The 15250-nt window shown below is 42.4% G+C and overlaps 2 protein-coding genes across 6 annotated transcripts in view; one reads left to right on the top strand and one right to left on the bottom strand.

Annotated features, from left to right (window-relative positions):
- The window catches only part of PATJ (PATJ crumbs cell polarity complex component), a 361174-nt gene that overhangs the window by 323595 nt on the left and 22329 nt on the right, over positions 1–15250 (top strand). The window lies entirely within an intron of this gene.
- On the bottom strand, positions 6508–8036 carry LOC122436894 (fibrous sheath CABYR-binding protein-like). Its single transcript, XM_043461138.1, has 2 exons — positions 7972–8036; positions 6508–7208 (listed from the first exon to the last, which is right to left on the bottom strand). The coding sequence occupies exons 1-2, from the start codon at positions 7975–7977 to the stop codon at positions 6696–6698; spliced, it is 519 nt and encodes a 172-aa protein (XP_043317073.1). The 5' UTR covers positions 7978–8036; the 3' UTR covers positions 6508–6695.

The following is a 15250-nucleotide window of genomic DNA, read 5'->3' as shown; positions in this document are numbered from 1 at the left end:
CAAGTGCTGTTTCTTCCAGTCCTTTAAAGGACAGGAAAAGTAACAGTGCTTTTTTTCCTGTAGCATAAATGATTGCCAGCACTGCTAAATACTGCATAGTCGTCATCAACTATGACTAGTAGGCAGACAATCATATTTCAGCTGTGGTCCCCAAGAGTATTCTCCAGAGGCACAGGGAAATATACCAGAAGTAAAAACAAGGTGTGCTCTTAGTCCCCCTCCTTCTCTTTGAACACTTCAAATCTCTCTGAGATTGATGTCATGCATCGAGCTAGAGGCAGCGTGCTGGCAGCCAGTTTCATTACTGAGCGCCCCCCAAAATCTATGATTATAAACACCATCCTTCTGCAGGGGTAATATTAAATGGTCTATAGGTAAAAAGAATAAAACCCACCATTTAGTATCTCAGAGAAAGGGCTAACCAACCCCTCCAGTCATTCTAGTTTTTAAATAATAAGTTCGAATTGAGAAACCATTACTTTGGGGAGGATCAATTTATGGTGCTTAAGTCTCACCATCTCAGAGGTCTAAGTCCAAAGTGCCAGAACAGACATTTTACAAAAGTCAGTGGCTTTCGACACGTAGGAAGGGAATTGTAAAATACTGCCAGGGGTTTCCAGGGAGTTTATGTGATAGGCAACGTATTGTTCAATGATCTGGGACCCCAAGTTTCTGTGGTACACAAATGGAAACAGTGTGGACTGGGTGTAGAGTCGTAGAGACGGCTTCCTCATGTCCTCATCCTCAGGGGTTACCTGTCATTTCACCTTCCACCCCTCAGTCTCTCTCAGAGCCTGCAAATCCTGGCTTTTTCTTATTTCCAGCTCTTGCCATTCCTTCGAGTTATGCTGACCCCTAGAGGCCATGCAAGTGCAGCTCTTCAGTCACAGAGCTGTGGCCCATTAGTTATACAGGATTTTACCAGGAAGTTGTTTCAAAGGATAACTGTGTAAAGGAGGGGGGTGGGGTGGGGGAGGGAGTGGTGGAAGTATTTCCCTTAGTGGAATCTAGTATTATTGACATTTTTATTTTCCAGTGTAATTTATCCAGCTCCACCTTCTTCACAAAAAAATGAGAAGACACGATGTGAAAGTATAACATTCACTATGTAAAGTACCTTAAGTGGAAATGAGCTCATGGTCTCCCTATGCAGACTTTAACGCTTCATTCAGCCAAATTGCCACTATTAACATACTTCTGAAGGGATTCCTTGTTTTTCCTATTTCTGAATTTTAAGAAAATGGCTTTTGGTTTCAAAACATTCTCTTGCGTTAATCACATTAGGTGGTGGTGTTATTGTCTAACAGGTGCTGTTAAAAGCTTAATAGAATCCTTTGGGATTGTGACAGTTATGACCTATACAACACTGTATGTGTATGGATATGGGGCATATGTGCTGCCAAAAGCTTTAGAGACAGAACTCGGGAAATTCTTACATCTTGTGTCAGACGCCTTTCAGCTGCTTAGTCGTATCCACTTTAATTGAAACAGTGTGCAAGGAGTGGTACCAGCAATGCAGTATCACAGCTGACTTGTCAGTAGGTGATTATTTTTATTATCAGGTGAGCCAGCCTAGTGGCAGAGCTGTCGGAAGGTCAGATAATTGTGTCTGATGTTGTGGAAAATACTTCTTGTTGGTGCACATGCAAAGCGATCAGCAACTGCTGATGGCACAGGGAAGATTAGGTCTGGGTCAGCAGACCGCGCGGTGGAGAAGGGGAAGAGAGTGGAGGAGACCACCAACACTTCTGGAAGCTTCTTCCCATAGTTTACGTTGCTAGTGCTGGGTATAGTAAAGAAGCAGCTATTTCTGCCCTTAAAGTCTGATGGTATCTTATTGTCAAATAAAAATTGGTCAGTGGGAATTGATTTGGATATAGGGGTCATTTTAAATATTCTCAACTATATTTGGAGGTATAGTTTGCCTGGTTTTGCCTGGTTTAGCGCTTTTGTCTATGAATTACCATACAACCTTTTTTGGACAAAGTCAGGTAACCCAGACTCTTATGGAAATTTTTGTTTGTTTTTATCTCTTTCTTTGAGAACACGGAGGATAAAAAGAGTATATCAGGGATTTCTGTCACTACAGGAGCCTGTGGGGCTTTCTCTGGATCCAGACTTTTAGAGTATAGAATGTGGATTAGGGCAGCAGTAACTAAACTAGGAAATACAGGAAGGGTATATTGGGAGAGAAGAGAACATTGTATTTGGAGGCACCCAAGGTAGAGATATCCAGCAGACCGAGGAAGTGTGCTGCCAAAGCTTGGGGAGACTTCAGTGCTGGAAATGGGATAAAAATAGCCATGCACAGCTTCTTGGGGTTGACATTTCCACTGCATGACACATTATACTTCATAGTTATTGGTTGAATAAATGAAACAGGAGAGACAAACACAGAGAACAAGACTTGGAATCAGTAACAACTATGGACAGCAGGAGAAGGAATTTCTTGGCCAACCCAATAGCTTATGCTTTTCTCTTTGAAAGCTTTAGAATGTAGTATACAGGTATTTTTCTTCTCTTATTTAACTTGCTCAGTTATTAATGGACCTTAAGTTAAATTTACTTGATTTCTTGTTTTTTCCTCTTTCTGTTTCTCTTTTTTCAGTTCCTCAATGTTGGACACTGGATCTTCTGAATTAATCCTGTGTCTTATTTTTTTCTGTTTCATTTTCAGTCTAGGGCTCCCAAGAGAAGTCACTGTTTTGTCTATATATTATCTTGAGCATGGCATTTCTCTCCTAACCAGCAGTTGGGCCGTTTTACATCAGTTTTTGTGGGTGTGTGTTCTGGAAGATGCCCTCAAGGACCTCCCAGACACACGCTTATTAATCTCCCTGACTTCAGACTCTCTTCTGCTTTCTGAGAAAATTACTTTAGGATATACTCCAACAAAAGAGGAAAGTAAGAGAGAGGGAAGCCAGTGGATCCAATGCTGCGGAACCGGGATGTCCCAGGACAGCTATGCAGCAGGTAGAGAGAACAATTTATCCAAATTGGAGTAGGGGGACCAGAAGACTCTAAGAGAGATGCCTTTGAATTAAAGAGGGGGAAAAAAGAGGGACAGATAGATTACCTTGTATATTTAACTGAATTGGAGGTTTAAGATCAGGTGGAAAGTTTGGAGCTGAATTATTATAATATATAAAAAATTAAACACAATGAGATTATTAACCTTTAGGACAATAAACTTGTACCAAAGGGGGAGACAAATGTAAACATACAGCAGTAGTCAGCTCAATATGAATAACATTTATGTAAGCATTTTAAGTCATAATAAAACCAATAGAATGAAATATCATGATGGATGAAATATTAGTAGCATGACAGTTTGAGATGTGTTCATAGGAAAATATGAGAGTTAAATCTTTGAAGTTGAACTAAGATTGTTGGCAATTGTTAAAACTACAAAGGTTTAAGTATTTAATACATCTAAAGAAACACAGGAAACAAGTAGAACTTAAAAATATAAAAGGTAAGTGTAAGATTTTGGCAAGCTAAATTTTCATCCATTGGAATAAGTAGTCTATAGATGTGATCAAGTAGTCTATAGACATGATCAAGATGATAAAGTTTAAAGTAGTCTTATAAAGTATATTATTTAGCTTATATCTCTAGAATTGAAAAGAGAAATATTCAGTATGTCTCTAGGGAATAAGAGTGTTGAATTTTTTATCATGTACTGTATTACTTAATTTTAAATCATGTGCACACAAAAGAAAATATCCTAGAAAATAGAAAAGAACCAGGAGTTGAGGTCCTAGACCCTAAAGGAGAAAAGAATTTTAAGAACAGCGCCCTTACAATGAGACAAAAGTAAATAAAACTGTGGGAAGGCAGCTGTCAGATCAATCACTGGCAACCTTTAAAATAATTGATTTCTCTCTTTCGAAGTTGGTAGCAAGTCAGTGGAATGCAAGGGAGTAGTTGGGAGCAAAGGATATAGAAAAAAAGATGGAGGTGATGTTATCTCTGAAAAAGAGGGTAAGGAGTGTTTCAGAGAGTTTGAGTCTGATGGCTTTCCTTTGAGGATAATCATTTTCTACAAATGAATAAAGAAGTGATTTTGACATTTGAGAAAAGTGCTTCTCAAACCTCAACATGCTCCAGAATCATCTGGAGGGCTTGTTAAATAGATGCATTGCTGGGTCCCACTCCCAAAGCGTCTGATTCTGTAGGACTGAGGTGGATCCACGAATTTCCCTTTGTAACAAGCCGCCAGGTGTTGCTGATGCTTCTAGTTCAGAGAGCAATCTGAAACCCACTGGGTACTGCATCCTTTCGGAGAAGGCAATGGCACCCCACTCCAGTAATCTTGCCTGGAAAATCCCGTGGACAGAGGAGCCTGGTGGGCTGCAGTCCATGAGCTTGCTGAGAGTCGGACATGACTGACTTTCACTTTTCACTTTCATGCATTGGAGAAGGAAATGGCAATGCACTCCAGTGTTCTTGCCTGGAGAATCCCAGGGATGGGGGAGCCTGGTGGGCTGCCGTCTATGGGGTCGCACAGAGTCGGACACGACTGAAGTGACTTAGCAGCAGCAGCAGCAGCAGTGCATCCTTTAGAGATGAGCAGAGATTTGCACTGCTCTTTTCTCTATGTCTGGAATACCCATCTCACCCCACCAGCATCCCCTCTTTATAAAGGTACATGTGAATAGTTCTTAACCTTGATCGCCCAATCAAATCGCTGACTCTAGTATCAGTTCCTGGGTCTCACTCCATGGAATTAATTGGTCTGGGGTGTGGCTTGAACACTGGAATATTTTAAAGCTTCCCACATGATTTATTATGTAGCCAGGGTTAAGACCAGCTATCTGTGAGGGTTCCTTACGGGTTGAAAGCCAAGTGGTGCCAGAAAGGGTGTGATAAACTTCAGGAAAAGGACCAAGAGCTAACAGTTTGAAAGTTGAAGTGATGACCTCAGGTAAGTTCTGTAGGACATGTAGGTTTTAGTGCTCTTCAGCTTCCTCTAGGAAACTGGATCATTGCTCCTTTCTTCCAAGATTGCTGTGAGGATTAAATGAGTTGTAACATTTAATGAAAATAGTGGATTATAAGTGTTAAGCATTAAATAAAGTGGAAAGTGAAAGTGTTAATCTCTCAGTCATGTCTGACTCTTGGCAGCCCCATGGACTAAAGCCCTCCTGGCTCTTCTGTCCATGGTATTCCCCAGGGGAGAATACTGGAGTGGGTTGCCTTTTCCTCCTCCAGTCAATCTTCCCAAACCAGGGATTGTACTGGGGTCTCCTGCATTGGCAGGCAGATTCTTTACTGTCTGAGCTACCAGGGAAGCATTAAATAAGTGATTCTTTATTGCTGTCTGTCTGTCATTGCTTCCCAGGTGGCACTAGTGGTAAAGAACCCACCTGCCAGTGCAGGAGACCTAAGAGACGTGGGTTCGATCCCTGGGCTGGGAAGATCTCCTGGAAGAGGAATGGCACTCCAGTGTTCTTGCCTGGAGAATCTCATGGGCAGAGGAGCCTGAAGGGCTACAGTCCATGGATTCACAAAGAGTTGCACACGACAGAAACAACTTAACACGCACTTTATTACTCTCATTATAATAACATTGTCTTGAAGTCAGAGGATGCTAAAATTCCTCTTAAAATCCTAGAAGTGTGGTGGTTTTCTAGGGGGCATTTGAGATGTGTGCCATGAGATGGTGATGTGGCCAAGTCACTTGGCTTCTTCTTACTCGATTCCAAACTTAAAACACTTGACACTTCAGACCATATTTTTAAAACAGATACATTAAAATCAGTGTATTCTGATGTTACTAGAATCAATGTCACTAGATTCTAAATAAAACCTTTAATCAGATGTGCTTTCTACTCCATTCAGTTACACCAAATGCCAGGCATGAGACAAAGCAAGCTCATTTTGATTGTTCTATAATGTGCCCTCATCTTAAGATGCTGACTTTCTCAGGGGTCACCTTAACTTGATTGACAGTCTTTCTCTCTGTCTCTAGTGTATTTGTACTGTGGATCTAGGATGCAGGTTGGGCATGAGTGTGGAGTTTGTGTTTAGTACTACAAGATTTTGTTGTTGTTGTTTAATTGCTAAGCCATGCCTAACTCTTTTGTGACCCCATGGACTACAGTCTACCAGGCTCCTCTGTCCATGGGATTTCCCAAGCAAGAATACTGAAGTGGGTTTGCCCTTTCCTACTCCAGGGAATCTTCCCGACCTAGGGATCAAACCTGTGTCTCCTGCATTGCAGGACGATCCTTTGCCCCTGAGCCACCAGGGAAGCTCATTATAAGATTTGGGTCCTAACAAAACTAAAGGCTAATCTCATTCCTTTACAAGACCAGCAAGTCAGGAAAGTTCTAGGCAAGAAGCTCAAGCTTTTATACATTGTAATGTCCTGGATGTACATTTGATGCAATGTAAATACTTAGCTGGAACATATTTTCACTTCTCAATTCTTCAAAACATAGTCCACCCCAAACCTGTTTTTGAGCAAATGTCCTTATCCTAGGGTCTATGCAATAAAGACGTGTTTTATTATTCAATTAGAAAATGTACCAACATACATGGTTCTGATATAGAACATACAATTCCGATTGAATGTAGTTTTGTTTTTAACAAAAAAAATTATTAAATGCCACAAGGACCTAAGTAAGGCATGAAGAGAGAATATATCAGAACAGAAACCTTCCTAAGGTCAGGTTTTGAGGAGACAAAATCTAAGGAAATAAATATTGAAGGAGAAATGCTCTGGGAGGGGAAAATTCATTTGGAGGGGGAAACATGGAGTGAGGGGTTGGGGCAGTTGGAGGGGGAAACACGGAGTGAGGGGTTGGGGCAGTTGGAGGGGGAAACACGGAGTGAGGGGAGAATTCATTTGGAGGGGGAAACACGCTTATTGGTTCTTCCTCTTCCAGGGATTCGCAGGTCTCTCTTTGTTCCATAAGTCGAAAGGATAAGGCCTCTTCCCCATCCTTCATTTCACACATCTTGCCCTCAGGTGGAGTGACTCCCTCCTCTTCTTTCCTTTCACAAGTCGCCCCCTCCTCAGGTGAAGTGATTTCCTCCTCTTCCTCCAGGTCAATATTCTGCCCCTCCCGAGGTAGGGAAGCTTCCTTTTCTTCTTTTAAGTCCATGGTCTCCCTCTCCTCAGGGGAAGAGACCTCCTCCTCCTCTTCCTTTGGGTCAGTGGCCTCCCTCTGCTCAGGTAGACATTTACTGAATATTTGACCCTAACACGGTTGTGGAGATACGAGAAAACAAAGTGCTTCCATTAAGCATCTGGTGAGTCTAAGCTGGTGAACCCACATGGCAGCTTAGGACACTCTATTAATTTAATACATGTATCCCCATCACCCAGCAGTTCCATATCTAGTTCTCCATCTTAAAGAGCCTCTCTTGGGATGCTTATCACAGCACCATGTGCAACAATGGGGAGAAACAGAGACTTAGAGGACTTGCAGGTTTTGAACCAGGTTAATGACTGTGAAGCGTAAGTGGGAACAAAGAGCACATCTGCCTCCTCCGGGCCCCTGGGGGCCTGAGGGATGAGGGGAAGGGTTGCTGACCTGAGTGATGTAAAAGGGCCAGACCATAGGTTGTGGGTGGGTCCTACAAGTTGGAGCTCGCCCTCGCCAGGTCCAAGGACTCCAGGCACCACGGCTGTCTCAGGTTGCACAGACCTTAGACCTCATCAGCTCGGGACCCGAAAGCCTCCCTGCCTTACCCCAGAATCCCTGTCCATTCCCCCACCCCATCTCCACCTAGAATGTCCCTGTCTGCCTCTGACGTTAGGTGACAGCATTGGCCAGCCTGCTTGTTGCAGGGTGAGGAACACATTTGCTGTCCTTGGAACCTACCATGGAAGTTTGCACCCAGTAGTTCAAGATTTACTTTAAACAACAACAACAACAAAAAGAGCAAACTTCCTTAGCCTGTTTGCCTTCCCCTTCCTCACAAGTTAAACACACAAATTAAGCCCTCTTCCAGTCTTACCTCCATACCTGGTCCCTGGTGTTGCTAGGCGAAGAGCACTTCAGACAGCAGGGCTGAACCAAGACTCAGACCAGGACTCTGTCTCCTCAAACTTGTATCTAGCTGAGCATACCTTTCCAAGATCAGATTATCCCCTTCTACAAGTCTGGGAGACCAATCAACTCTTAAGACCAAGATTGTTGATGCAGATGCCTTGGGGCTATCAAGTCATTCTGGGGATGATGGGCTTATCTCTGTTTCTCTGCAAAAGACCAAACTATCAGTGAAAATCCTTCCCATTTCCTATCCAGCCCCTTGTATTCCACTTCTGAAAAATAGGCAGGAGCTGGGGGATCCTAAGTTGCTCCTAGGATTTAATATTATCAGTTGTCCCAAGGCCCTTTTATTTCAGGGTAGGGATCAAGCAAGAGGTCTTACCACCCTGTGAGATGGTGCTGCCAAATGTTTTTGTATTTTCTAGCTAGATAAAATATTTAACCTTTACCCAAATAGAACTATGACTTCGGTTTCACAATTTATATGAGATCCTGAAAGTTTATTAAAGTTCAAAAGCTTTCTTCCTAGAGCATCCATAGAGTGTGTATTTCCTACTTCCCAAACCTTATCCATGTACTACTGGGGGGGAAGGGTGCATCTTTCCTTCCTGTTGCTAAGCACCCACTGTGAAGTTCAGCTCTGCTTTTAGCTGCTTGTTTGACTCTCTGCCCTTCACTCTTCCTGGTTCCATGTGTAGACTCTAGTTCATTATATGCAGATGAGGCATATCTCCTGGTGTGAGGGTCCAAGACCAGGTCTGCACTCTTTCACCAGGTGATTTGCCTCACACCACATGGGTTTTCCAGGTGACACTAAGTGGTAAAGAACCCACTTGCCAATGCAGAAGACATAAGAGATGCAGGTTCGGTCCCTGGGTCCTAAAGATCCCCTGGAGGAGGAGAGCATGGCAGCCCACTGCAGTATTCTTGCCTGGAGAATCCCATGGACAGAGGAGCCTGGCGGGCTACCATCCACAGGGTCACAAAAGAATCAGACATGACTTAGCGACTGAACAACAACAACTACAACATGGGAATCCCCTTCACCATATCCTAAATCCATACAGTTTGAGTCTCTACTTGAGTGCTTGCTTTGCGGGGGCTCATGTCCTAACCAGCTGAGCCTTTCATTCTGTAACTGCCTTAGTTGCTAGACTTTTTTCTTCTTAAAAAGACCCCAAACCAATCTCACTCTGTTCTGTGGAAATTCAGAAAATCAAACCCCATGTGCTCTATTCCTTAAGAAGGTTTTAGGTTTATTCACTTATTCATTCCAAAAATGTTTATTAAGCAATTGCTGTATGCCAGGTACCTTCACACTTAGTAGCTGTCCTTATCCTCCTGAATCCTGTGATTGGGTGGGACAGACTGTTCAGTCTGTTTAGTCACTCAGTCGTGTCCGATTCTTTGCGACCCCACGGACTGCAGCACGCCAAGCCTCCCTGTTCATCACCAACTCTCGGAGTTTACTCAAACTCATGTCCATTGAGTCGGTGATGCCATCCAACCATCTCATCCTCTGTCATCCCCTTCTCGTCCTGCCTTCAATCTTTCCCAGCATCAGGGTCTTTTCCAATGAGTCAGTTCTTTGCATCACGTGGCCAAATATTGGAGTTTCAGCTTTAGCATCAGTCCTTCCAATGAATATTCAGGACTGATTTCCTTTAGGATGGACTCGTTGGAAAGACTGTTAACAATCATACAAATATGTATTGATATCATGACAATTTGTGAGGAATATTCAGAGTGCTACAGAGAAGAAAACAGGAAAAATTAAACATAGGTAATCAAAGAAGTTTGGTATAATAGAAGTGACTTTTAAGCTGATGCCAGGCCAACTGGTTTGGCTTCAGGGGGTGGTTGGGTGGGGGGAGGGACTCCAGGCAGAAAGAACTGTGGAATGTGGGGAGGAAGGGATGATATAGATGGGATTAGAGGAGTAATTCTGGGAAGGACACTTGTATAATTAGGGAGTCTTAATGTTATTCCATGTACAAAGAGAGACCACTGAAAGGATTTAAGCAGGGGAGGGTCATTATCCATTTTATATTTCAAACAATAACTGGCTATTGTGTAGAAGAGAGTAAGTGGGGATTCCAGGTAAAAGGCAGCCAATGATGATGGATTGAATTAGGATGGTCACTAGGGAGATGAAAAGAAAGCAGACTTGAGGAGTATTTTGGAGGCAGAGTCCAGAGGATTTGGTGGTAGATTATTCAGAATAAGCATCAGTATGGTTAGCATCCTAGCACCTTTCCAGCTGGGCAGTCAGCAGCCAGCAATCAGGTATTTTCAAGATTATGCCTAGTGGGTTTCTAATTAGGCAGCTGGAGGTGCTATCTACTCCGAAGAGGAAAACTAAAAGGAAAATAAGTTGAAGGGATTTGGTGGTTGGATCAAGAATTTTGGATTTGGTTGTATTAATTTTAATAAGGCTTTGAGGTATTAAAATGCAAATATTGAGTTGGCAATTGGAGGCAACAAACTAAGCTGGGAATTATCAGCACATCATTGGAATTTAAAGCTTTGGGAGTGTGGATGCTGTACCCTCGACCCTGAGTGTACAAGTGGGAAGCAGCCAGGCCTGAGCCATGAGGGGTGTGTAGACTAGCAGAGACAGAAGAGGGGCCCAGCAGCAGGAGGAAAGCCAGAGATGGGGTCATGAAGTCTGGGTCAGACAGTGGGGCTGGCAACTGGAATGGAGTGGGCTTTTGAAAATGATGTAGGCTGAGGGTAGGTAGGATCACTTAAGTCACATGCAAAGACAATTCCTCCACTACACTTGCTGGGGAGGAGAGGAAAAAAAAACTGGTGGGAAGTGTAGAGGACAGTTTGTCATTTTCCTTTTTGTTGTTTATGCTAAATATACCCCCAATTCATTAATTCTTTATATGATAGTATTTCCAGAAGATCTTATAACTTATGCAAAACAGTGTTTTCCCCCAGAATAGTCTGCTTACCCCAAATGTGTTCTGATCCAGCCAGGGCCAGCCTGTGGCTTTCCTTTCTAAGTATTCTATTAGCAGATGCAACTAAGCTTACTTATTCCTAATTCGGTAGTCATGCCGAACCAACAGAGGTGTTGGCTTATCCTGAAACTGCAATCCAATTCAGCTCTTGAACTGCTGTTAAGTAAAGTCCTTTCACCGCATTGTTGCTGTTCAGTCTCTCAGTCCTGTCTGACTCTTTGTGAACCCATGGACTGCAGCACGCTTGGCTTCCTTGTCCTTCACTATCTCCTGGAGTTTGCTCAAACTCATGTCCATTAAGTCGATGATGCCATCCAACCATCTCATCCTCTGTCACCCCTTTTCCTCTTGCCCTCAGTCTTGCCCAGCATCAGGGTCTTGTCCAGTGAGTTGGCTATTCAAATCAGATGGCCAAAGTATTGGAGCTTCAGCTTCAGCATCAGTCCTTTCAAGGAATATCCAAGGTTGTTCTCCTTTAGGATTAACTGGTTTGACCTCCTTGCTGTCTAAGGAACTCACTCTGTCCTTGTGTGCTAATATCATCTAGAACAGAAGCAAGGGTAGCCCAGGAGCCCTTGAGAAAGAAGTTCTGATAACTAGTTGAGGTAGAAGACAATTCCAGAATAAGCAGACAAGGCAGGTTTTTTATGAATCCTGTTTAGCAGGTGAAAAAACTGAAACTTAAGCATAGTACCATTTAAGTGGCAAAAACAACTTCAGATCTTCATTCTATCAGAGCTATACCATATTTCTTAATTCTTTGCAGTATTTTGCAGAATAGAGATATAACTGATTATTTACATGTCAGATCTATACTTCTGTTTGTGTGCGTGCTCGGTCCCTCAGTCATGTCCGACTCTTTTTGACCCCATGGACTGTAGTCTGCCAGGCTGCTCCATCTATGGGATTTCCCAGGCAAGAATACTGGAGTGGATTGTCATTTCCTGTCCTGGTGGATCTTTCTGACCCAAGGATCAAATCTGCATCTCTTACTTTGGCAGGCAGATTCTTTACCACTGTACCACTTTTTGTTTGTGCCATACTTTTGTTTGGGGCCATCTAAATGCGAATCAGTGAAGAAGAACTTGAGAACCTCTCGATGAAGGTGAAAGAGGAGAGTGAAAAACCTGACTTAAAACTCAACATTCAAAAAACTAAGATTATGGAATTTGGTCCCATCACTTCATGGCAAATAGATGGGGAAACAATGGAAACAATAATAGACTTTATTTTTGGGGCTCCCAAATCACTGCAGATGGTGACTGCAGCCATGAAATTAAAAGACACTTGCTTCTTGTAAGAAAAGCTATGACAAACCTAGGCAGCATATTAAAAAGCAGAGACATAACTTTGCTGACACAGGTACATCTAGGTTAAGCTATGGTTTTTCCAGTAGTCATGTATGGATGTGAGAGCTGGTAAAGAAAGCTGAGCAGTGAAGAATGGATGCTTTTGAACTGTGGTGTTGGAGAAGACTCTTGAGAGTCCCTTGGACTGCAAGGAGATCCAACCAGTCCATCCTAAAGGAGATCAGTCCTGGGTGTTCATTGGAAGCACTGATGCTGAAGCTGAATCTCCAATACTTTGGCCACCTGATTCGAAGAGCTGACTCATTGAAAAAGACCCCAATGCTGGGAAAGATTGAAGGCAGGAGAAGGGGACAGCAGAGGACGAGATGATTGGATGGCGTCACTGACTCAATGGACATGAGCTTGAGCAAGCTCCAGGAGATGGTGAAGGACTAGGAAGCCTGGCATGCTGCAGTCCACGGAGTCGCAAAGAGTCAGACACGACAGAGCGACTGAACAACAACAGCAACAAATGCAAATCATAGGAAATCAAGAGATATTCTTTCATTCATCAAAAATTACTTGAACACCTATGTAGACATGTTCTACATAAGGGGGATACGGTGGTGAATAAAACAGACAAACTTCATGTCCTCACATTCTAATATGAAGTGATAAGACAAGACAGGGCTTCTCTTGTGGCTCAGCTGATAAGGAATCTGCCTGCAATGTGGGAGACCTGGGTTCAATCCCTGGGTTGGGAAGATCCCCTGGAGAAGGGAAAGGCTACCCACTCCAGTATTCTGGCCTGGAGAATTCCATGGACTGTACAGTCTATAGGGTTGCAAAGAGTCGGACACGACTGAGTGACTTTCACTTTCACACTTTCAAGACAAGACAAGGCAAAATATATGTAGTTAATTAGATAGTAATGGTAGTAAGAAAACATAAAGCAGGGAAGGAGGAGATTGTTAAACAAAATTAAACTGAGTAAATTTGAAGGTCTGTTTGTCTTTATTCAATGATTCATGAATATTATTATTCATGAATTATTATATTTATCACTATTCATTATTATTCATGAATTATTATTATTCATGATAACTGGGATGCATCCCATTTATCAAATAAAATGGTACTCCAAGGTTCTATACAAAAATGGAAGGCTTTTATAGGAAGGAGGGTGGGACAAGGAAGTTAAAAGAGTGGATTATTTCAGGCAGGACTTATCAAGTAGATTCTCTGATTGGTCTTGATGAGGAAATTCCAGACTGATTGGTTTAAAATTCCACTTCAAGGAGCGGCTGAAACTGCAGTTAGGTTAGGTGTTAAGTCCTTGGAGGGCTTAGCATATGTGGCTCTATTTTGGGCCAGTTTCTTTTCTTTTTTTTTTTTTAACTCAATTTTTTAAAAAGTTTCTTTATTTTTTACTGAAGGATAACTGCTTTACAGAATTTTGCTGTTTTCCATCAAACCTCAACATGAATCCGCCATAGGTACACATATGTCCCCTCCCTTTTGAACCTCCCTCCCATCTCCCTCCCACCCCACCCCTCTAGGTTGATGCAGAGCCCCTGTCTGAGTTTCCTGAGCCACACAGCAAATGCCCGTCGGCTATCTATTTTACATATGGTAATGTAAGTTTCCATGTTACTCTTCCCATACATCTCACCCTCTCCTCCCCTCTCCCCATGTCCATAAATCTATTCTCTGTCTGTTTCTCCACTGTTGCCCTATAAATAAATTCTTCAGTACCATTTTTCTAGATTCCTTATATATGTGTTAGAATATGGTATTTATCTTTCTCTTTCTGACTCACTTCACTCTGTATAATAGGTTCTAGGTTTATCCACCTCATTAGAACTGACTCCAATGTGTTCCTTTTTATGGCTGAGTAATATTCCATTGTGTATATGTACCACAACTTCTTTATCTGTTCATCTGTCGATGGACATCTAGGTTGCTTCCATGTTCTAGCTATTGTAAATAGTGCTGCAATGAACAATGGGATGCAGGTGTCTCTTTCAATTTTGGTTTCCACAGGGTGTATGCCTAGGAGTGGGATTGGTTTTACTCCTACTTTTTAAGGAATCTCCATACCGACTTCCATAGTGGCTGTATCAATTTACATTCCCACCAACAGTGCAAGAGTGTTCCCTTTTCTCCACACCCTTTCCAGCATTTATTGTTTGTAGACCTTTTGATGAGGACCATTCTGACCAGTGTGAGGTGATATCTCACTGTAGTTTTGATTTGCGTTTCTCTAATAATGAGTGAGGAGGAAATGGCAGCCCACTCCAGTGTTCTTGCCTAGAGAATCCCATGGACAGAGGAGCCTGGTGGGCTGCTGTCCTTGGGGTCACACAGAGTCGGACACGACTGAAGTGACTCAGCAGCAGCAGCAGCAGCAATAATGAGTGATGTTGAGCATCTTTTCATGTGTTTGTTAGCCATCTGTATGTCTTCTTTGGAGAAATGTCTGTTTAGGTCTTTTTCCCACTTTTTGATTAGGTTATTTGTTTTTCTGGTATTGAGTTGTAGAGCTGCTTGTATATTTTGGAAATTAACCCTTTGTCAGTTGTTGCATTTGCTATTATTTGCTCCCATTCTGAGGGTTGTATTTTCACCTTGCTTATAGTTTCCTTCGCTGTGCAAAAGCTTTTTAAGTTTAATCAGGTCCCACTTGTTTACTTTTGTTTTTATTTCCATTACTCTCAGTGGGTCATAGAAGATCTTTCTTTGATTTATGTCATTCTGAGTGTTCTGCCTATGTTTTCCTCTAAGAGTTTTATAGTTTCTGGTCTTACATTTAGGTCTTTAGTCCATTTTGAGTTTATCTTTGTACATGGTGTTAGGAAGTGTTCTAATTTCATTTTTTTAGATGTAGCTATCCAGTTTTCCCAGCACCATTTATTGAAGAGGATGTCTTTGCCCCATTGTATATTCTTGCCTCCTTTGTCAGAAATAAGGCACCCATAGGTGCATG

This window comes from Cervus canadensis, chromosome 2, assembly GCF_019320065.1.
Source record: "Cervus canadensis isolate Bull #8, Minnesota chromosome 2, ASM1932006v1, whole genome shotgun sequence".
Classification (NCBI taxonomy): Eukaryota; Metazoa; Chordata; class Mammalia; order Artiodactyla; family Cervidae; genus Cervus; species Cervus canadensis.
This window is presented reverse-complemented; position numbering and strand designations above follow the sequence as displayed.